Genomic DNA, 24,360 nt, shown 5'->3' with positions numbered 1-24,360 from the left:
TTGGATTTCTTCTCAGGTTTTTGCTTGCCATATGTTATACTCACAGACATCATTCAAACAGTTTTAGAAACTTCAGAGTGTTTTCGATCTAATACTAATACTAATATGCATATATTAGCATCTGGGACAGAGTAGGAGGCAGCTCAGTTTGAGCACTCAAGTTATTAAAAAGTGGACATATGCTGCCCCCTAACCGAACAGGTTAAATAGTTAACAAATAGCTACCCAGACTATCTGCATTTGAGTCTTTGACTCATCAAATGCGCTGCTGTTACTGTTTGTCTATCCTGTTGCTTAGTCACTTTATTCCTACATACAGTATATGTACATATCTACCTCAATTATTTCGTACTCCTGCACATCGACTCAATACTGGTACCCCGTGTATATAGCCAAGTTATCCTTACTAAGTGGCAGGTAGCCAGTAGCCTAGCGGCAGGTATCCTAGCGGCAGATAGCCTGGCGGCAGGTAGCCTAGCGGCAGGTAGCCTAGCGGTTAAGAGCGTTGAGCCATTAACTGAAAGGTTGCTGGGTCGTATCCCCAAGCTGACTAGATGAAAAAAAATCTCTGCGACCTTGAGCAAGGCACTTAACCCCACTTAATTTTTTTATTCTCTGCATTGTTGGGAAGTAAGTAAGCATTTCACTGTTAGTCTACACCTGTTGTTTAAGAAGCATGTGACATAACGTTTTATTTAATTTTAACTTCTTATGCCTCAGGGGCAGTATTGAGTAGCTTGGATGAAAGGTGCCCAGAGTAAACGGCCTGCTCCTCAGTCCCAGTTGCTAATATATGCATATTATTATTAGTATTGGATAGAAAACACTCTGAAGTGTCTAAAACTGTTTGAATGATGTCTTAGAGTATAACAGAACTCATATGGCAGGCAAAAACCTGAGAAGAAATTCAAACAGGAAGTGGGAAACCTTGGTTGATGTTCAACCCAGCCCCTATCGAATACACAGTGTGATATTTGATATTTTGCACTTCCTAAGGCGTCCACTAGATGTCAACCGTCTTTAGAAACTTGAATGAGGCTTCTACTGTGATGTGGGGCCAGTTGAGAGCTTTTTCAGTCAGTGGTCTGGGCTAGAGCCAGGTTCTGGTCATGCGCATTTCACATGACCTGCGACCTGCGTTCCATGGCATTTCTACAGACAAAGGAATTCTCAGGTTGTAACGTAATTGATGATTTATGATAAAAACATCCTAAAGATTGACTCTATACCTGTAATATAACTTTTTGAAGTTTTCGTCCGACGTTTCGGCTGGACCTGAACGAGCGCTTGGATTTGTGTTCTAAACGCCCTAACAAAAGTAGCTACGTGGACATAAATAATGGACATTATCGAACAAATCAAACATTTATTGTGGAACTAGGATTCCTTGGAGTGCATTCTGATGAAGATCATCAAAGGTAAGGGAATATTTCTGATGCTATTTCTGATTTCGGTTGACTCCAACATGGCGGATAAAAAAATAATTCTGAGTGCCGTTCTCAGATTACTGCGTGCTTTGCTTTTTCCGTAAAGTTTTTTTGAAATCTGACACAGCGGTTGCATTAAGGAGAGGTATATCTATATTTCCATATCTAACTTGTTGTATTTTCATCGACATTTATAATGAGTATTTCTGTAAAATGATGTGGCTCTCTGCAATATCACTGCATGTTTTTGGAACTAGTGAACGTAACGCGCCAATGTATACTGAGATTTTTTTTATATAAATATGAACTTTATCAAACAAAACATACATGTATTGTGTAACATGAAGTCCTATGAGTGTCATCTGATGAAGATCAAAGGTTAGTGATTAATTATATCTCTATTTGTGCTTTTTGTGACTCCTCTCTTTGGCGGTGTTTTTCTGTGAGTTTGTGGTGACCTAACAATCGTTTGTGGTGCTTTCTCTGTAAAGCCTATTTCAAATTGGACACTGTGGTTGGATTAACAACAAAATTACTTTTAAAACAGTATAAGATACATGTATGTTTGAGGAATTTTAATTATGAGATTTCTGTTGTTTTGAATTTCGCGCCCTGCACTTTCACTGGCTGTTGTCATATCGATCCCGTTAACAGGATTGCAGGCCTAAGAAGTTTAAGTCTCCTTTTTCTGCCAAAAAGTCATGCTTTTTCAGGGCAGACCTTGTTGATTGAGGACCTCTATGTAGATGAATGTGATTGCTTTGGTTTATTGTTTGCTGAATTATATTATTTTATTATTCTGCTTTTATTGTAATGTAGACAGAGTTCTCTTGTAAAAAAAAATAAATAAAAAAAAATCATTCTCTATGTTTTTCCCCAATTATGTTGATGACATCCTGAAAAATGTGACACAGTCTGTGCGTGTTCCCTTCCTATAAATAGGTATGGATTGATGTTTAAAAAACATAGATGACCTGGTAAAGAAGCTAAGATTTAAAGTTGACTTTTTCTTCAGAAACAGATCATGCCTTTATTTAATCAATAGGTAGCAGATTAAACAGTCAACCTTCATCTGTTCTTAATTATGGTGATTATTATTTATCGAAGTTGAGCTGATAATTCTCTTAAAACTTTTGGAAGCCTTCTACTGCAGTGCCCTTAGTTTTGTTATAGGTGACAGTTTTGATTCTCAACACTGCATCCTGTATTAAAAGGTTTGCTGGACTTCGCTAAAGACCCGTAGACCTCTACATTGCTCCCATTCTGCTGATAAGGATCTACTTCACAAACTTCCATCTTATCTAACTTTGCTGCTTAAGTAGACACCTGAGTTGTCCAAACCGTTCACAGGATTGGTTAACTTTTGAGGTTCCTAGGGTCTCCAACAAGCTAGGTGATTCTTAATGTTCTGGTGCCGTTCAGGAAATTTAAAGGATTTTTGGAGGATTTTGTTTTTGTCTGGGTGATGTGCTTCCCACAACTGTTTTTAATAATACAACAAACACAATATACCCAAACAATATATTACAGTACCAGTCAAAAATGTGGAAACACCTACTCATTCCAGGGTTTTTCTTTATTTTTACTATTTTCTACATTGTAGAATAGTGAAGACATCAACACTTGGAAATAACCCAAATGGAATCATGTAAACTCAGCAAAAAGGAAATGTCCTCTCACTGTCAACTGCGTTTATTTTCAGCAAACTTAACATATGATGAAATGGTAGCAGTTTTACGGGCGCCCAACCAATTGTGCTATGCTTTTTTGCGTTATTTGTACCTGAGGTCGACCGATTATGATTTTTCAACGCCGATATCGATTATTGGAGGACCATAAAAGCTGATTTTTTTTATATTCTTTATTTATTTGTAATAATGACAATTACAACAATACTGAATGAACACTTATTTCAACTTAATATAATACATAAATAAAAATCTATTTAGCCTCAAATAAATAATGAAACATGTTCAATTTGGTTAAAATAATGTGAGAAGAAAGTAAAATTACAATATGTGCCATGTAAAAAAGCTTAACGTTTAAGTTCCTTGCTCAGAACATGTGAACATATGAAAGCTGGTGGTTCCTTTAAACATGAGACTTCAATATTCCAAGGTAAGAGGTTTTAGGTTGTAGTTAATATGGTATTTATAGGACTCCTTCTCTCTATACCATTTGTATTTCATATACATTTGACTATTGGATGTTTTTATAGGCACTTTAGTATTGCCAGTGAAACAGTATAGCTTTTGTCCCTCTCCTCACCCCTACCTGAACTTGAACTAGGAACACATCGACAACAACCACCCTCGAAGCTTCGTTACCCATCGCTCCACAAAATCCGCGGCCCTTGCAGAGCAAGGGGAACAACTACTCCAAGTCTCAGAGCGAGTGACGTTTGAAACGCTATTAGCGTGCACCCCGCTAACTAGCTAGTCATCGGTCATTCACATCGGTTACACCAGCCTAGTCTCGGGAGTTGATAGGCCTGAAGTCATAAACTGCTCAATGCTTGAAGAATTGCGAAGAGCTGCTGGCAAAATGAACGAAAGTGCTGTTTGAATGAAAGCTTACGAGCCTGCTGCTGCCGACCATCGCTCAGTCAGACTGATCTATCAAATATCAAATCATAGACTTAAGTATAACATAATAACACACAGAAATATGAGCCTTTTGTCATTAATATGGTCGAATCCGGAAACTGTAATTTCGAAAACGAAACGTTTATTATTTCAGTGTAATATGGAACCATTCCGTATTTTATCTAACGGGTGTCTAAATATTGCTGTTACATTACACAACCTTCAATTTTATGTCATAATTACGTACAATTCTGTCAAATTAGTTCGCAACAAGCCAGGCGGCCCATACTGTTGCATATACCCTGACTCTGCGTATATACCCTGATTTTTCTGTGACTTTTTTGATGTTGTTGTTTTGTAGTTTTCTATTCAATACCAGTACAGTATCCATTGACTTAGGACTCAATTTGCAGTTCCTATGCCGTCCACTAGATGTGAGCTGCCCAGTGACACGAGCCTACCAGACGAGCTAAATCACTTCTATGCTCGCTTCGAGGCAAGCAACACTGAGGCATGCATGAGAGCTGTTCCGGACGTTTGTGTGATCACGCTCTCAGTAGCCGATGTGAGTAAGACCTTTAAACAGGTCAACATACACAAGGTTGCGGGGCCAGACGGATTACCAGGACGTGTGCTCCGGGCATGTGCTGACTAACTGGCAGGTGTCTTCACTGACATATTCAACATGTCCCTGATTGAGTCTGTAATACCAACATGTTTCAAGCAGACCACCATAGTGCCCAAGAACACAAAGTAAACCTGCCTAAATGACTACCGACTCGTAGCACTCACGTCCGTAGCCATGAAGTGCTTTGAAAGGTTGGTAATGGCTCACATCAACACCATCATCCCAGAAACCCCTGACCCCCTCCAATTTGCATACCGCCCAAATAGATCCACAGATGATGCAATCTATGTTGCACTCCACACTGCCCTTTCACACCTGGACAAAAGGAACACTTATGTGAGAATGCTATTCATTGACTACAGCTCCTCGTTCAACACCATAGTACCCTCAAAGCTCATCTCTAAGCTAAGGATCATGGGACTAAACACCTCCCTCTGCAACTGGATCCTGGACTTCCTGACGGGCTGCCCCCAGGTGGTGAGGGTAGTTAGCATGGCCAGGCACGACTCTAACACCATCACTAAGTTTGTAGAAGACACAACAGTGGTAGGCCTGATCACAGACAACGATGAGACAGCCTATAGGGAGGAGATCAGGGACCTGGCCATGTGGTGCCAGAATAACAATCTATCACTCAACATAGCCAATACTAAGGAGATGATTGTGGACTACAGGAAAAGGAGGACCGAGCACGCACCCATTCTCATCGAAGGGGCTGTAGTGGAGCAGGTTGAGAGCTTCAAGTTCCTCTGTGTCCATATCAACAACAAACTAGAATGGTCCAAACACACCAAGACAGTCGTGAAGAAGGTCACAACAAAGCCTATTCCCCCTCAGGAAACTAAAAAGATTTGACATGGGTCCTGAGATCCTCAGAAGGTCCTCCAGCTGCAACATCGAGAGCACTGGTTGCATCACTGCCTGGTACGGCAATTGCTCGGCCTCTGTCCGCAAGGCACTACAGAGGGTAGTGCGTACAGCCCAGTACATCTAAGCTTCCTGCCATCCAGGACGTCTACACCAGGCGGTGTCAGAGGAAGGCCCTAAAAATTGTCAAAGACCCCAGCCACATCAGTCATAGACTGTTCTTTCTACTACCGCATGGCAAGAGGTACCGGAGTGCCAAGTCTCGGACAAAAAGGCTTCCCAACAGTTTTTACCCCCAAGCCATTACACTCCTGAACAGGTAATCAAATAGCTACCCGGACGATTTGCATTGTGTGCCCCCCCGCCAACAGCCCCCTAACCCTATTTTTATGCTGCTGCTACTCTCTGTTTATCATATATGCATAGTCACTTTAACTATATATTCATGTGCAAACTACCTCTATTGAGCCGACCAACCAGTGCTCCCGCACATTGGCTAACCTGGGCTATCTGCATTGTGTCCCGCCATCCACCACCCGCCAACTCATCTTTTACGCAAATATTACTCTTTGTTCATCATATATGCATAGTCACTTTAACCATATCTACATGTACATACTACCTCAATCAGCCTGACTAACAGGTGTCTGTATGTAGCCTCGCTACTTTTATAGCCTTGCTACTGTATATAGCCTGTCTTTTTACTGTTGTTTTATTTCTTTACTTACCTATTGTTCACCTAACACTTTTTTTGCACTATTTGCACTCGGTCCTCCTTTTTTACTAGAGCCTGTAAGTAAGCATTTCACTGTAAGATCTACACCTGTTGTATTCGGTGCACGTGACAAATAAACTTTGATTTGATGTGTAAATATTTGTATGAACATAACAAGATTTAACAACTGAAACAAACTGAACAGGTTACACAGACATGTGACTAACATAAATTGAATAATATGTCCCTGAACAAAGGGGGGGGGGTCAAAATTACAGAAAAGTAACAGTCAGTATCTGGTGTGGCCACCAGCTACATTAAGTACTGCAGTGCATCTTCTCCTCATGGACTATACTAGATGTGCCTGTTCTTGCTGTGAGATGTTACCCCACTCTTCCACCAAGAGTTCCCAGACATTTCTGGGGGGAATGGCCCTAGCCCTCACCCTCCGATCAAACAGGTCCCAGACGTGCTCAATGGGATTGAGATCCGGGCTCCTCGCTGGCCATGGCAGAACACTGACATTCCTGTTTTGCAGGAAATCACGCACATATCGAGCTGTATGGCTGCTGGCAAAGTCATGCTGGAGGGTCATGTCAGGATGACCCTGCAGGAAGGGTACCACATGAGGGAGGAGGATGTCTTCCCTGTAATGCACAGCGTTGAGATTGCCTGAAATGACAAGCTCAGTCTGATGATGCTGTGACACATCACACCAGACCATGACGGACCCTCCACCTTCAAATCGATCCCGCTCCAGAGTACAGGCCTCAGTGTAACGCTCATTCCTTCGAAGATAAACGCAAATCCGACCATCACTCCTGGTAAGACAAAACCGTGACTCGTCAGAGAAGAGCACTTTTTGCCAGTCCTGTCTGGTCCAGCGACGATGGGTTTGTGCCCATAGGCAACACTGTTGCCGGTGATGTCTGGTGAGGACCTGCTTTACAACAGGCCTACATGCCCTTGGTCCAGCCACTCTCAGCACTGATGGAGGGATTGTGCATTCCTGGTGTAACTCGGGCAGCTGTTGTTGCCATCATGTACCTGTCCCGCAGGTGTGATGTTCCGATGTACCAATCCTGTGCAGATGTTGTTACACTTGATCTGCCACTGCGAAGATCAGCTGTCCGTCCTGTAGCGCTGTCTTAGGCATCTCACATTACGGACATTGCCATTTATTGCCCTGGCCACATCTGCAGTCCTCATGCCTCCTTGCAGCATGCCAAAGGCATGTTCACGCAGATGAGCAGGGACCCTGGGCAGAAAGGCCTCTTTAGTGTCCTAAGTTTTCATATCTGTGACCTTAATTTCCTACAAGCTGTTAGTGTCTTAATGACCGGTCCACAGGTGCATGTTCATTACATGTTTTATGGTTCATTGAACAAGCATGGGAAACAGTGTTTAAACCCTTTACATTGAAGATCTGTGAAGTTATTTGGATTTTTATGAATTATCTTTGAAAGACAGGGTCCTGAAAAAGTGATGTTTCTTTTTTTGCTGAGTTTATGAATGTGCAATAAATGTTATTCAAAGATTAGATTCCACATGGTTTTTGCTGTTAACACATTGGGGGAAAGATCCGATAGGCCAATACATTGGAATCGTACTGCCTTCATAAATACATTCATATTTCGCAGAGCATTCGCTGCTAAACACTTTGTTTCCCCCTCCCAAAATGTATTGCCGACACACAATACAAATTTCAACATCAAAAACAGTTGGCATGTAGGGAAGGAGGTTGGAATGCACTCAAAAAAGGGCGTGGAATGGGGAATCTTCAATATATAATGCATCATAATTGACAGTTATTCACAAATACAGTTAGGTCGTGTGTGTAACACAGTGCTCTATCGTCTCCTAGTGAGAGTGTGTCATAAAAAATGAACTCTTTAGTGTCTCCAACTGTACTTTGCAAAGATGAAAATCCTAGAACCTCTGGCTATGAGTTTGGGGAGAAGGTAAACAATACCTCGACATGTCCTGTTGTCAGAATGCAGCAGGTAGCCATAGCGACAGGAGCAGTAGTAGCCACCGATGTAGTTGTGGCAGAAATGGTCACAGGCCAGATCCTCATCGTTCCTGTCCCTACACTCATCCACATCTAGAGAGAAAGAGAGAAAGAGAGAGACTTTTTACTCAAGCCCTGCACTAACATACCTGATTCAACTAATCACCTAACCCTTGATTAGCTGTGTTAAAATAGAATACAAATTCACTTTTATTAACTATTATATCATATTGGTCCTGGGCTAGAACAAAAGCCTGAACAACCCATGGGTCTAGCCTGGACCAGTATTGAAGAACACTGATTAACAATGTTAGATGGTTCCTCACCCTAAAACTAGTCTATGGGTCATAAAAGACTGTCATCCATGGTCCGGTTTCCTTTAAACAGCCACCACCATCTTCAGCTAACTTTAGCGACCATTAGCTAACAATGAATGGAAGTGACAGTACAGGCCGCTCACCGACAGCGCTGTAGTGGGACTCGAAGCCCAAGAAGCGTTCCTCATTGGAGAAGTCGGACCGGAAGGAGACACTGAAGGAGCTCCTAGGGGAGCTGATGACCTGCTCTCCTGGGACCTGCTCTGTGTCACTGTCCTCGCGCCCACAGAACACTGCCAGCTCCTCTCCATTAGCCTCCACCTGCAGAGAAAGAGTAGAATGGACGTGTGAGCACAAAGTCACATACAGCTGCACGTATGCATACACACACACAAAAATATGTAGGCCTATAGTACATGGCATTGACATGAATTGACATCTTTATCAGCTATTGACTTGATTTTCTTATGTAAAGCTTTTCATAAATCGCATTTCAGATTAATGTTGGAATGTTTTAATGGAATGTTTTTGTTTAAGTTTTCTAATGATTACCGATAAATTGACTTTTTGTCCACTAATTAATCCATTCCAAATATCTGTCTGTCTGTCTGTCTGTCTGTCTGTCTGTCTGTCTGTCTGTCTGTCTGTCTGTCTGTCTGTCTGTCTGGTGAAACAGATGTACGCACAAACACTTTTTAGAACACCAGTCTTATCTGGGTCTCTGATAGCATGTTTACACTGAGTGTGTCATTGAACGTTCGGTTAACCCCAGCTACAACAGAGCAGCATGTGGGAGATTAAGAGACACTTTTGTATAGCCACACTGGCCACAGTCCCAATACCACACAACACTAGAACATTTCTACAACTACAAGCAAAGAAACAATCACAGTTATACCACAGATACAGTATTATAAAGCACTTCTCATGTGCTTATTCACTCCGATGTAAATGTGCAAGCATACATTCACAAACACACTGGCACACACATTCACAGATCAGCATCAGACATATACAGTACATCTTCATTCAAGAAGAGGACAACACAATGTTATCTGTGTCGGTCACCGGTCGCAGGACTGAGAACTGTGGGTAGATGAGTAGTGTTATGTATGTGAGCGTCCGAGTGTGTGTGTATGCACAAGGATCCCTATGCATTCTGCACCCCAGGGGGTGGGGGTCTGGACAAGGTGGTGGAATTCAAGCAGATGCCTCACAATGGAACTTATTGATGAGCTGTGAATTTGGCAGTGGGAAATGGGAGGCTACTTATGCCATTATTAGAGTTTGGATGCGTTCTGGGGTAACGTTTCCACTAGATACAGATCCAATTCTAACCTTAGCCATTAGTGGGGAAAATCCCAAACTGACCCAAGATCAGCATCTAGTGGCAATGCATAAAAAGGTTACATTTTGGGGGGGGGCATTGGAACACGTGATTTCCGAGATAAATAATGTGTGACGGTAATGATCAAGCCTTACAAACATAAAAACAAGCGCATACACACAATCACCCCCCACCCCGACACAAACACAAAACCACCCCTTTGTAAAACACAGACAAGAACGCATTGCATTGTGGAAAAGCAGTCATCTGGTCCCTATGTTGTCCTTTTGTGTCTGTCTGCTGGTGTGGTGCTGGGTGCATTGTGGTGGTGCACTGTAGGGTTATTTGAATATGAATATGAGCTTGGTGGGAAGTGAATGTTTCAGAGTCGCAGTGGAATGCATGCAATTTTTTTTTTTTCACCTTTATTTAACCAGGTAGGCTAGTTGAGAACGAGTTCTCATTTACAACTGCGACCTGGCCAAGATCAAGCATAGCAGTGTGAACAGACAACAACACAGAGTTACACATGGAGTAAACAAAAAACAAGTCAAAAACAGAGTAGAAAAAAAAAAGTCTATATACATTGTGTGCAAAAGGCATGAGGAGGTAGGCGAATAATTACAATTTAGCAGATTAACACTGGAGTGATGAATGATCAGATGTGCAGGTAGAGATACTGGTTTGCAAAAGAGCAGAAAAGTAAATAAATAAAAACAGTATGGGGATGAGGTAGGTAAATTGGGGGGCTATTTACCGTTGGACTATGTACAGCTGCAGCAATCGGTTAGCTGCTCAGATAGCAGATGTTTAAAGTTGGCGAGGGAGATAAAAGTCTCCAACTTCAACGATTTTTGCAATTCGTTCCAGTCACAGTCAGCAGAGAACTGGAAGGAAAGGCGGCCAAATTAGGTGTTGGCTTTAGGGATGATCAGTGAGATACACCTGCTGGAGCGCGTGCTACGGGTGGGTGTTGCCATCATGACCAGTGAACTGAGAAGGCGGAGCTTTACCTAGCATGGACTTGTAGATGACCTGGAGCCAGTGGGTCTGGCGACGAATATGAAGCGAGGGCCAGCCGACTAGAGCATACAGGTAGCAGTGGTGGGTGGTATAAGGTGCTTTAGTAACAAAACGGATAACACTGTGATAAATTGCATCCAGTTTGCTGAGTAGAGTATTGGAAGCTATTTTGTAGATGACATCGCCGAAGTCGAGGATCGGTAGCATTGTCAGTTTTACTGGGGTAAGTTTGGCGGCGTGAGTGAAGGAGGCTTTGTTTGCGAAATAGAAAGCCGATTCTAGATTTGATTTTGGATTGGAGATGTTTGATATGAGACTGGAAGGAGAGTTTACAGTCTAGCCAGACACCTAGGTGCTTATAGATGTCCACATATTCTAGGTCGGAACCATCCAGGGTGGTGATGCAGGTCGGGCGTGCGGGTGCAGGCAGCGAACGGTTGAAAAGCATGCATTTGGTTTTACTAGTGTTAAAGAACAGTTGGAGGCCACGGAAGGAGTGTTGTATGGCATTGAAGCTCGTTTGGAGGTTAGATGGCACAGTGTCCAAGGAAGGGCCAGAAGTATACAGAATGGTGTCGTATGCGTACAGGTGGATCAGGGAATCGCCCACAGCAAGAGCAACATCATTGACATATACAGAGAAAAGAATCGGCCCGAGAATTGAACCCTGTGGCACCCCCATAGAGACTGCCAGAGGACCGGACAGCATGCCCTCCTATTTGACACACTGAACTTTGTCTGCAAAGTAGTTGGTGAACCAGGAAAGGCAGTCATTAGAAAAACCGAGGCTACTGGTAAGAATATGGTGATTGACAGAGTCAAAAGCCTTGGCCAGGTCGATAAAGATGGCTGCACAGTACTGTCTTTTATCGGTGGCGGTTATGATATCGTTTAGTACCTTGAGCATGGCTGAGGTGCACCCGTGACCGACTCGGAAACCAGATTGCACAGAGGAGAAGGTACGGTGGGATTCGAGATGGTCAGTGATCTGTTTTTTGACTTGGCTTTCGAAAACATTAGATAGGCAGGGCAGGATGGATATAGGTTTGTAACAGTTTGGGTTCAGGGTGTCTCCCCCGTTGAAGAGGGGGATGACCGCAGCAGCTTTCCAGTCCTTGGGGATCTCAGACAATATGAAAGAGAGGTTGAACAGGCTGGTAATAGGGGTTGCAACAATGGCGGCGGATAGTTTCAGAGGGTCCAGATTGTCAAGCCCAGCTGATTTGTACGGGCCCAGGTTTTGCAGCTCTTTCAGAACATCTGCTATCTGGATTTGGGTAAAGGAGAAGTTGGGGAGGCATGGGTGAGTAGCTGCGGGGGGGGACTTTTAGGAGTTAGAGCCACAGGATGCAAATTTCTGGCCTTTGCTTTCCTGACTGACTGCGTGTATTGGTTCCTGACTTCCCTGAACAGTTGCATATCGCGGGGACTATTTGATGCTATTGCAGTCCGCCACAGGATGTTTTTGTGCTGGTCGTGGGCAGTCAGGTCTGGAGTGAACCAGGGGCTCTATCTGTTCTTAGTTTTGCATTTTTGAATGGAGCATGCTTATCTAAGATGGTGAGGAAGTTACTTTTAAAGAATGACCAGGCATCCTCAACTGACGGGATGAGGTCAAAATCCTTCCAGGATACCCGGGCCAGGTCGATTAGAAAGGCCTGCTCACAGAAGTGTTTTAGGGAGCATTTGACAGTGATTAGGGGTGGTTGTTTGACTGTGGACCCGTAGCGGATACAGGCAATGAGGCAGTGATCGCTGGGATCCTGATTGAAGACAGCGGAGGTGTATTTGGAGGGCCAGTTGGTCAGGATAACGTCTATGAGGGTGCCCTTGTTTACAGATTTAGGGATGTACCTGGTGGGTTCGTTGATGATTTGTGTGAGATTGAGGGCATCTAGCTTAGATTGTAGAAATGCCGGGGTGTGCAATTAACACCATCGGCAGGACACCAGCACCCTGACCTGCCCCCCCCCGCACACACACACACACACACACACACACACACACACACACACACACACACACACACACACACACACACACACACACACACACACACACACACACACACACACACACACACACACACACACACACACACACACAGCCGCTCAACATTAGTGTAACTTGTTTACCCCCAGCGGGAGTATCCATTCAATTTGCAACTCTCTCTCAGCTATTTTCTGGTTCTCATAGGGGATGTAATGACACTCTGGTTGTGTTCCAATTCTCTACCCTTCAATTCCTCGTGCATTGAAAAGCATTTAATTGGTGCTTCTTGAAAATGTTCTTTCCTCCAAGAAAACATTAGACAGTTGTTGAAGTGCTGTTGCACTTCATCAACTGCAAACAGGTAAGTATTTTGGTAAGTATTTTGTGCAAATGGGGAATATGATGACACCCTTCATAAAAACATAAGATGCTGCTATTTGTTGTTACCGAGAAGAACAAAAATAAAGGAATTTATTTCCTATATATTTCATTTTTATAACCATTGCAGAATATCCCACCTTTTCTGGCAGTGATGGGTTCATATTTCTGAGGTAGCCATACAACAAATTACCATACGCATCTCTCATTTCATTGGGGCTATGTAAATACAGTGCCTTCAGAAAGTATTCATACCCCTTGACTTATTCCACATTGTGATGTGTTACAGCCTGAACTCAAAATGGATTAAATATAAAAACAAATCTCACCTATTTACACACAATACCCCATAATAAAAAAGTGAAATCATGTTTTTAGAAATGGTTGTAAATGTATTGAAAATGAAATACAGAAATCTAATTTAAGTATTCACACGTTCGAATCACCTTTGGCAGCGATTTGCACACCTGGATTGTACAATATTTGCCCATTATTCTTTACAGAATTATTCAATCTCTGTCAAATTGATTGTTTGTTATTGCTAGACAACCATTTTAAAGTTGTGCCACAGGATTTTCAAGCAGATTTAAGTAAAAACTGTAACTTGGCCACTTGGGAACATTCTTCATGGTAAGCAACTCCACTGTAAATGTGGCCTTGTGATTTAGGTTATTGTTCTGCTGAAGGTGAATTCATCTCCTAGTGTCTGGTGGAAAACAGACTTAAATAGGTTTTCCTCTAGGATTTTGCCTGTGCTCCATTACGTTTATTTTTTTAATACTGAAAAATTCCACAGTCCTTAACGATTGCAATCATACCCATAACATGATTCAGCCACCACTATGCTTGAAAATATGGAAAGTGGTATTCAGTAATGTGTTGTATTGGATTTGCACCAAACATAACACTTTCTATTTCAGAACAAAAAGTTCATTGCTGTGCCACATTTTTTGCAGTATTACTTGAGTGCCTTGTTGGAATATTTTTGTTCTGTACTGGCTTCCTTTTCACTCTGTCAATTAGGTTAGTATGGTGATGTAACAACACTGAACAAAAATATAAGTGCAACATGTTTAATGAGCTGAGAAAACATTTCCCAGAAATGTTCCATACTCACAAAAAGCATATTTCTCTAAAACTTATGCAAAGATTTTTACATCCCTGTTAATGTGCATTTCTCTTTTTCAAGATAATCCATCCACCTGGCAAGTGTGGTATATCAAGAAGCTGATTAAACAGCCTGAGGCATATTGCACAACCTGAGGCATATTGCACAGGTACACCTTTAATTGGGGACAATAAAAGGCCACTCTAAAATGTGCAATTGTCACACAACACAATGTCATAGATGTTTCAAGATGAGGGAGCATGCAATTGGTATTCCGACTACACGAATGTCCACCAGAGCTGTTTCCAGATAATTAAATTATAATTTCTCTACTATAAGACGCATCCAACATCATTTTAGAGAAGTTGACAGTTTGTCCAACCGACCTCGCAACTGCAGATCACATGTAAACACACCTCTACATCTAGATTCTTGAAATTAATGAAATTGTGGGTTTTCACCACCAAAGAATTTATGCAAACTGTCAGAAACCATCTCAGGGAAGCTCATCTGCGTGCTTGTTGTCCTCACCAGGGTCTTGACCTGACTGCAGTTTGGCATCCTAACTGACTTCAGTGGGAAAATGCTAATCTTCGATGATGACTGGCCCGCTGGAGAAGTGTGCTCTTCACGGATGTATCCCGGTTTCAACTGTACCCGGCAGATGGCAGACAGTGTGTGTGTGTATAGCATCATATCGGCGAGCAGTTTGCTGATGTCAACATTGTGAACAGAGTGGTGGTGTGGTTATGGTATGGGCAGGCATAAGCTACGGACAACGAACACAATTGATCTATAGCAATTTGAACGCACAGAGATACCGTGACGAGATGCTGAGGCCCATTGTGTCATTCATCTGCCGCCATCACCTCATATTTCAGTATGATAATGTACCGCCTCATGTCTCAAGGATCTGTACACAATTCCTGGAAGCTGAAAATGTCACAGTTCTTCCATGCCCTGCATTCTCACCAGAAATGTCACCCATTGAGCACGTTTGGGATGCTCTGGATCGATGTGTACGAAAGGTTGTTCCCGCCAATATCCAGCAACTTCACACAGCCATTGATGAGGAGTGGAACAACATTCCACAGGTCACAATCAACATTTTGATCAACTCTATGCGAAGGAGACATGTCACGCTGCATGACGTAAATGGTGGTCACACCAGATACTGACTAATTTTCTGCTCCACGCCCCTACCTATTTTATAAAGTATCTAACCAACAGAGCAATATCTGTATTCCCAGTCATGTGAAATCCATAGATTAGGGCCTAATTAGTTTATTTCAATTGACTGATTTCCTTATATGAACTAATTTAGTAAAATCTTTTAAATTGTTATTTTGCATTTATATTTTTGTTCAATGTTAATCCATCTTCAGTTTTCTATCATAGACATTAAACTCTAAGCTGTTTTAAAGTCACCATTGGCCTCACGGTGAAATCCCAAAGCATTTTTCCTTCCTCTCCGGCAACTGAGTAAGAAAGGACACCTGTAGATTTGAAGTGACTTAGTGTATTGATACACCAATCCAAAGTGTGATTAATAACTTCACCATGCTAAAAAGGGATATTCAAAGTCTGCTTTTTGTATTTTTACCCATCTGCTAATAGGTGCCCTTCTTTGCAAGGGATTGTAAAAACTCCATAGTCTTTGTGGTTGAATCTGTGTTTGAAATTCACTATTTGACTGAGGGACCTTACATATGATTTTATTTGTAGGGTACAGAGATGAGGTAGTCATTCATAAATCATGGTAAACACTATTATTGCACACAGTGTGAGTCTATGCAACATCATTTGACTTGTTAAGCACATTTTTACTCCTGAACCCAATTAGGATTGCTATAACAAAGAGGTTTAATACTCATTTCAGCTTTACATTTTTGATTAATTTGTTTTTTAAAATTTAAACAATTCCACTTTGACATTATGTGTTATTGTCTGTAGGCCAGTGATCAAAAAAATTCTAAATTTAATAAATTTTAAATTCAGGCTGTAACAGAACAAAATATTAAAAAGTCACGGGGTGTGAATGATCCCATAGGCAGTGCATCAAGAAAGTGTTTATTTAACTTAGATGTATGCATGTTACAACTCTACTGTAATTTTAATTTGTTTTGAGTAGCCTAGACAATGTTTCAGAACTCGAGGGCAGTCCAGCATATTTAGGTTGGGGGAAAAGTAAATGTAAAACATGTTTTCAGTCAAACGTTGTGCTGACAGAATGTGCCATTGGTTTCTATTTCAGAAACTGTCACACCATAAATTACTGAATACTTTTTTTAAACATTCTGCAAACACAGTAGATAGACTGGTAGTATGTAAAATATTTGACAGTACATGTAGGCTACAGTATTGCTTATTTAATAGGAGTGCAACTGTCACGTTCTGACCTTTATTTCCAATGTTTTGTCATTATTTAGTATGGTCAGGGCGTGAGTTGGGGTGGGCAGTCTATGTTTGATTTTCTATGATTTGGGTATTTCTATGTTTCGGCCTAGTATGGTTCTCAATCAGAGGCAGGTGTCATTAGTTGTCTCTGATTGAGAATCATACTTAGGTAGCCTGGGTTTCACTGTGTGTTTGTGTGTGATTGTTCCTGTCTCTGTGTTTGCACCAGATACGGCTGTTTTGGTTTTTTCACATTTCTTGTATTGTTAGTTTATTCATGTATAGTGTCTTTATAAATTAAACATGAATAACCACCATGCTGCGTTTTGGTCCGCCTCTCCTTCAAGTAAAGAAAACCATTACAGCAATATCATAAACCCATTTAATCTCTGAGTCTATACCAAGACAGGACATAAAAACACAAAAATCTACAGATAAACAAAATATTAAAACAACAATTCATTGTTTGCATATAAATGTGGGCTGTAGTCTACTTTTAAATTGTTTCCAATATACAATCAATCTTGAAGAATGTGTGGACAGGGTAGGTAACAACACATCTGCCATGCTGATCCTCAACATGGGGGCCCCCTCAGGAGTGCGTGCTCAGTCCTCTCCTGTACTCCCTGTTCACCCATGACTGCATGGCCAGGCACGACTCCAACACCATCCTTAGTTTGCCGACGACACAACAGTGACAACGATGAGACAGCCTATAGGGAGGAGGTCAGACAACTGGCCGTGTGGAGCCAGGATAACAACCTCTCCCTTAACATGATCAAGACAAAGGAGATTGTGGACTACAGGAAAAGGAGGACTGAGCACGCCCCCATTCTCATCAACAGGGCTGTAGTGGAGCACATTGAGAGATTCAAGTTCCTTGGTGTCCACATCACCAACAAACCATCATGGTCCAAACACACCAAGACAGTCGTGAAGAGGGCACGACAATGCCTATTCCCCCTCAGGAAACTTGCCATGGGTCCTCAGATCCTCAAAAAGTTATACAGCTGGTATGGCAACTGCTCAGCGTCCGACCGCAAGGCACTACAGAGGGTAGTGCGTGCGGCCAGTACATCACTGGGGCCAAGCTTCCTTTTCTCAAAAGTGCATTGTTGGTTAAGGGCTGTAAGTAAGCATTAACTGTAAGGTCTCCACCCAATGTATTCGGCGTATGTGACATACAATTGGATTTGACAGGCACTTGCTATGTTTCGTTTGAAAAGGTCACTGCAAAATTCCAATATTGCCAAATTACACAGGAAATAAAGGGGGCTATAGTGACTACAAAAGGCGAATGGAGTGCATTTTCCAGGTGGAGTTAATGCACACAGTTTTACGACAGATCATAAAGTATACAAGAGCACACTTCGGGGAGTGTTCATTAGCACATTTTGGGAAAAGTGTAGAATCGGACCGTGGCCGAAGATACTGTGTCAGACACAGCAGAGGACAGGAGCATTTCCCCCAAATGCTTTGCTGCAGTAAGAGCACTCCACACTACAGTTCCATGCTGCTTATGATGTTGCCATGCTAAACCCTGTTCAGAATTCCAACCATTCTGGCATAACTCTGGTTCCTAGAAATCAAGAGATGGGTCCTGCACCAAAGCCTGGCAAACCAACCCGAACTGGCACCAGCTCCGACTATGCTCCTGTGCCAGTGCCGCCTGGCACATCATCCATTATCATTCTCTTCACTGGCATAGCATATTACACTGGCCCATGCTGGCACACTGACATCTTTGGCTGGCTAAACCCATGCACCTTCTCAGGGACAAAATAATGCCAAATAGTTTGGCAATATGCCAGGGTCTATTGTGCCAGGCAGGCAAATCTATTACAAAAAAAGCTCTTCCAAGAATAAAAATGTTTGTCATGAGAGTTGAATATTAATTTACATTCCTAATTGAATTGATTGAACTAAATCCAGGTGGGACATGTGAAATGTGTCCCTTTTCGGGGCATTTTCTCCGTGTGAATGGCTGGCCACACACATACGCCGTCACGATTCACTTACCTTGACATAGTCGTACTCACAGAGGTAGGAGGGTTCTAGGTCGAAGTGCAGGAAGTAAAGTCTGATTTGGAACCCGTCGGGAACGCTTATGTTCCAGCGGACCTCGGACTCTTTAGGGTAGGGTTCTGGAAAGTTCGGGGAGTTGATCGTGCCATACATGTCACTCAGACAAATTACATGAGCTCCAGCGGGGACCATGGACAGTAGGTCTAACAGGAACGGTAATACTCTGGAGAGAGAGGTATTATGATAAATCTATCTTTATCGACATTTTATAATAAAAACTAATTGTCACAATGGAAAGTAAATCGCAACTCAAATGACTATGACATAGATGGAAAAACTTTCGGTTTTGGGTATATTTTTCTTAAGGTTATTTCTGATCGTTTCCCCCAACAAAATGTGTATCCTAGTTTAAGACTAAAGTAGGCTAAATCACAAAGCTCGTTCGATACAGCAATTTTAAATTCACAACCCCCCCCCCCATGCAGCGACAGAATAAACAGTTATTCATTTAAAACAAACCACAACAATAACAATCCCATAAACATTTTAGGTTATTGCTACTGTGGGTTACAGAGGACAATTTGAAAAGTATATATTGGCCTACACCTACCCCATCATTGCCGAAGTTGCAGCCATGATACGCTTACTGTGCGAAACAGCTGAGCTTCTTTGAACAAGACATCCCTGCACAAACACGAACACACTTTCCCAACCAGTGTGCACGTCATTTCTACCAACCGCATGCGCAACATTCAGAATGGGATCAGCTGGAGATTGGGACAACACGGCAGTTGTGTAACCAATATTCCACTTCTAGCAGAGGCAGTAGTCTATTGCTTTAAATAAGACTATACATCTTCCTTCAAATACGATTGCATTTACAAGATTCCAGGGTGGAAGGACCTGCATTGTTTTTGTTTTGCTTTATCTTCGATGTCTAGTATTTGCACTGGCTTTGTTTAGATAGTATGTATTTGTGATGACTGGATTAATCCAGGATTTTAGGCACCATTGTTTTAGCCCGTTGACCTAAAACCTAGAAATTACCTTGGGGAGCTAACACAAGTCTACAGGACTAAGGCTTAACTGTAGATGACATCCACTTCTGTTGCAAAAGTTTCAAGGACTCAGTTGACTTGGCATTGTATCCTTTTCATTTTTTACCCTATCACTCTACCCCGCTTTTCTCTCTCACACAAACATACTTGTGAGGCAAAAATCTATGTCATATTAATATTCAATAGATGTCAAACCGAGGAAACCTGACTGAAATAGGGAGGGACTTTCTGAACTGGGGATTTAAAAAAATACCTACTGGCTACATCTGTCTGCTAATACAGGACTAGTAAAGGCCCAGTGCACTACTTTTGAGAAGAAATAAATAAAGTATATACAGTACCAGTCAAAAGTTTGGACATCTACTCATTCAAAGGTTCTTTATTTTTACTGTCTTCTACATTGTAGAATAATAGTGAAGACATCAGAACTATGTTATAATCGTGTAATAACCAAAAAAGTGTTTTAAAAATTTGAAATATATAGCTTCTTCAAAGTAGCTACCCTTTGCCTTGACAGCTTTGCAGACTATTGGCATTCTCTCAAACAGTCTTGAAGGAGTTCCCACATATGCTGAGCCGTTGTTGGCTGCTTTTTCTTAACTCTGCGGTCCAACTCAACCCAAAGCATCTCAGCCTGGTCGAGATTGGGTGATTGTGGAGGCCAGGTCATCCGACGCAGCATTCCATCACTCTCCTTCTTAGTCAAAAGTTTGGTCATTGTCCTGTTGGAAAAAAAATAATAGTCCCACTAAGTGCAAACCAGATGGGATGGCGTATCACTCTAGAATGCTGTGGTAGCTATGCTGGTTAATATGTGCCTTGAATTCTAAATAAATCACTGACAGTGTCACCAGCCAATCACCCCCACACCATCACACCAACTCCTCCATGCTTCACGGTGGGAACCACACAAATGCGGAGATCTGTTCATCTACTCCGCATCTCACAAAGACACAGCGTTGGAACCAAAAATCTCAAATTTGGACTCATCAGACCAAAGTCTAATGTTTGTTGCTTGTGTTTCTTGGCCCAAGCAAGTATCTTCTTATTATTGGTGTCCTTTAGTAGTGGTTTCTTTGCAGCGATTCGACCATGAAGGCCTGATTCACGCAGTCTCCTCTGAACAGTTGATGTTGAGATGTGTCTGTTACTTGAACTCAGTGAAGCATTTATTTGGGCAGCAATCTAAGGCTGGTAACTCTAATGAACGTATCCTCTGCAGCAGAGGTAACTCTGGGTCTTCCTTTCCTGTGGCAGTCCTCACGAGAGCCAGTTTCATCATAGCACTTCATTGTTTTTGCGACTGCACTTGAAGAAACTTTCAAAGTTCTTGAATTGTTCCATATTGACTGACTTAAAAATATACATTATGATTCTAATATAGCTATTAATATATAGCTATTTTGTGATCATTTTAGTAGAATTAATATTGTAAGGCAAAATATTGGGGTTGAGCAACATTGCCATGTTGACGCATGGTTCATTTTCATAAATTTCGTCCCTACAGCTTTCATTACTCAAAAATTGTCAAAAACATGAAATTATGGCTGATAATGCCTTACTTTCAACAAATGTACTAAAACCAGAAATATGGAGATAAGACAGATATTGTGCACTTCTCGCCAGCTGTTACTTCCATCCCAAGGCTGCGTGTCCATCTGTGCTACCGGCAGGAACAAAAGTAACATTGCAGTGTTTCTGTTCAAGGTCTATTTAATTTAAACTAATTTACCCCCATACATTAAATTACAGTAGCTAATGGTAGAAGACATAAATTGTTTGTCATAGAATGTTGTCTCAAGCTCTGTCGATTTTATAGTAATAAAAAAACAAAAGTGTTACTTTCGTCCCTGGTTCTCCCATACTTCCCAAAAATCTAAAAGCATTGGATTGGTGGAGGCAGGGGCTAGAGAGTGGGCTTAGTGGGCTCGTGCTGTACCAGTATTTTCCTTTCAAATCAATGAATGGAAGTGAACAAGTGGTTCCGTCGTTGTCATGGCGCCGTGAGGTCACCTAGGCAGAGAGCTCCTGTACATTTTGTAAATATTTGTCATAATTGTTTTTATAGCATTTTTCCCTACAAACTTTATTTTATTAATTAACTATTTGCTGAATTGTTTCTAATCCAGTACGTTTTCAAGACTGAAGTTGGCTGTTGATTTTTGGCTATCTAGCTAATGTTAGCTGGCTAGCATGCAATGTTTTGATTTTATTATGCCTACTGTCCAGAGGTTGAAGATGGAGAGAAGCCCGAAAACATACAGTTGAAGTCGGAAGTTTACAGGTTGGAGTCATTAAAACTAGTTTTTCAACCACTCCACAAATTATTTGTTAACAAACTATAGTTTTGTCAAGTCAGTTAGGACATCTACTTTGTGCATGACACAACTCATTTTTCCAACAATTGTTAACAGACTGATTATTTCACTTATATATCAATGTATCACAATTCCAGTGGGTTAGAAGTTTACATACACAAAATTGACTGTACCTTTAAACAGCTTGGAGAATTCCAGAAAATTATGTCATGGCTTTAGAAGCTTCTGATAGGCTAATTGGCATAACCTGAGCCTATTGGAGATGTACCTGTGGATGTATTTAAAGGCCTATCTTCAAACTCAGTGCCTATTTGCTTGACATCATGGGAAAATCAAAAGAAATCAGCCAAGACCTCAGAAAAAATGGTGTGCCTCCACAAGTCTGGTTCATCCTTGGGAGCAATTTCCAAACGCCTGAAGGTACCATGTTCATCTGTACAAACAATAGTATGCAAGTATAAACACCATGAGACCATGCAGCCGTCATACCGCTCAGGAAGGAGACGCGTTCTGTCTCCTAGAGATTAACGTAATTTGGTACGAAAAGTGCAAAACAATCCCAGAACAACAGCAAAAGTCCTTGTGAAGATGCTGGAGGAAACAGGTATGAAATTATCTATATCCACAGTAAAACGAGTCTTATATCGACATAACCTGATAGGCCGCACAGCAAGGAAGAAGCCACTGCTCCAAAACCGCCATAAAAAAGCCAGACTACGGTTTGCAACTGCACACGGGGAGAAATATCATACTTTTTGGAGAAATGTCCTCTGGTCTGATGAAAAAGTATATATATAACTGTTTGGCCATAATGACCATCGTTATTTTTGGAGGAAAAAAGGGTGAGGTTTGCAAGCCAAAGAACACCATCCCAACCATGAAGCATGGCAGCATCATGTTGTGTGGGTGCTTTGCTTCAGGAGGGACTGGTGCACGTCACAAAATAGATGGCATCATGAGGCAGGAGAATTCTGTGGATATATTGAAGAGACATCTCAAGACATCAGTCAGGAAGTTTAAAGCTTGGTCGCAAATGGGTCTTCCAAATGGACAATGACCCCAAGCATACTTCCAACGTTGTGGCAAAACAGCTTAAGGACAACAAAGTCAAGGTATTGGATTGGCCATCACAAAGCCCTCACCTCAATCCCATAGAAAATTTGTGGGCAGAGCGTGTGCAAGCAAGGAGGCCTACTAACCTGACTCAGTTACACCAGCTCTGTCAGGAGTAATGGGCCAAAATTCACTTATTGTGGGACGCTTGTGGAAGGCTAGCCAAAACGTTTGACCCAAGTTAAACAATTTAAAGGCAATGCTACCAAATACTAATTGAGTGTATGTAAACTTCTGACCCACTGGGAATGTGATGAAATAAATAAAAGCTGAAATAAATAATTCTCTACTATTATTTTGACATTTCACCTTCTTAAAATGAAGTGGTGATCCTAACTGACCTAAAATGTCAGGAATTGTGAAAAACTGAGTTTAAATGTATTTGGCTAAGGTGCCTGTAAACTTCCTACTTCAACTGTAGGTGTACAGGGTTGAAAGAGAGCATGACTGTATGGAGGACTACGTAATAAGGCTACTTCTGAATTTACTATAGAAGTGTGGTGTGATTTCTGGCACCTCGTGACTGCCGTAGCATCACCATAGTGGGTGCTGTATTTTGGTTGTAGTGAAGAGTAGCTAGCTAGCTCAGTCCTGAATCCTGTGTGTTTAGAGAGGTAGTCACATGAAACAGAAGTCAAAAAGTTATTTTTAATTTCACCTTTATTTTATAAGGGAGTCCCATTTAGACCAAGACATATTTTACAAGGGAGCCCTGCATGAACACAATTTATAATATGTATAACATAGCACACAAAGCTATAATCAATTTAAGAAGCAAGCATGGTCCTCCATTAACAACGTGAACTGCCTTAGAGGCACCAGAACATGAAGTTGCGGAGAGCTCTGGAAATCATTCCCTATAAGGGTAGCAAATAAACTGAATGCAGATTTACCTAATTCCATAGAGTTAAACAGGACCTCTAGAGTTAGCCATCCTTGTGATTGGTCTGGTGACTCGTATGTCTCTAATTTAACAATGAAGTAAGGTATGGCAGAAGTTTGCACAATAAGGCTATACAGTATAAACCAAAAAAGAGGGCAGTGCATTGATCTACCAGACTTAAGAGTCGG

General features: G+C 41.7%; 1 protein-coding gene across 2 annotated transcripts in view; it reads right to left on the bottom strand.

Annotated features, from left to right (window-relative positions):
• Window positions 1–19,504, bottom strand: part of masp1 (MBL associated serine protease 1) — a 70,746-nt gene extending 51,242 nt beyond the window's left edge. For both annotated transcript variants that reach the window (XM_064938113.1, XM_064938114.1), the window contains exons 1-4: window positions 19,411–19,504; window positions 18,795–19,023; window positions 8,694–8,871; window positions 8,195–8,326 (exon numbers count right to left, since the gene is read on the bottom strand). In XM_064938113.1, the coding sequence (XP_064794185.1) occupies window positions 8,195–8,326; window positions 8,694–8,871; window positions 18,795–19,023; window positions 19,411–19,436 (565 nt within the window). In that variant the 5' untranslated portion in view covers window positions 19,437–19,504. The remainder of the gene's footprint in view (window positions 1–8,194; window positions 8,327–8,693; window positions 8,872–18,794; window positions 19,024–19,410) is intronic.
• Between the last annotated feature and the right edge of the window lie 4,856 nt (window positions 19,505–24,360).

The sequence above is a fragment of the Oncorhynchus masou genome, chromosome 26, assembly GCF_036934945.1.
Source record: "Oncorhynchus masou masou isolate Uvic2021 chromosome 26, UVic_Omas_1.1, whole genome shotgun sequence".
Taxonomy (NCBI): Eukaryota; Metazoa; Chordata; class Actinopteri; order Salmoniformes; family Salmonidae; genus Oncorhynchus; species Oncorhynchus masou.
Note: the sequence above shows the minus strand (reverse complement) of the source record. Positions and strands in the feature narration are given on the sequence as shown.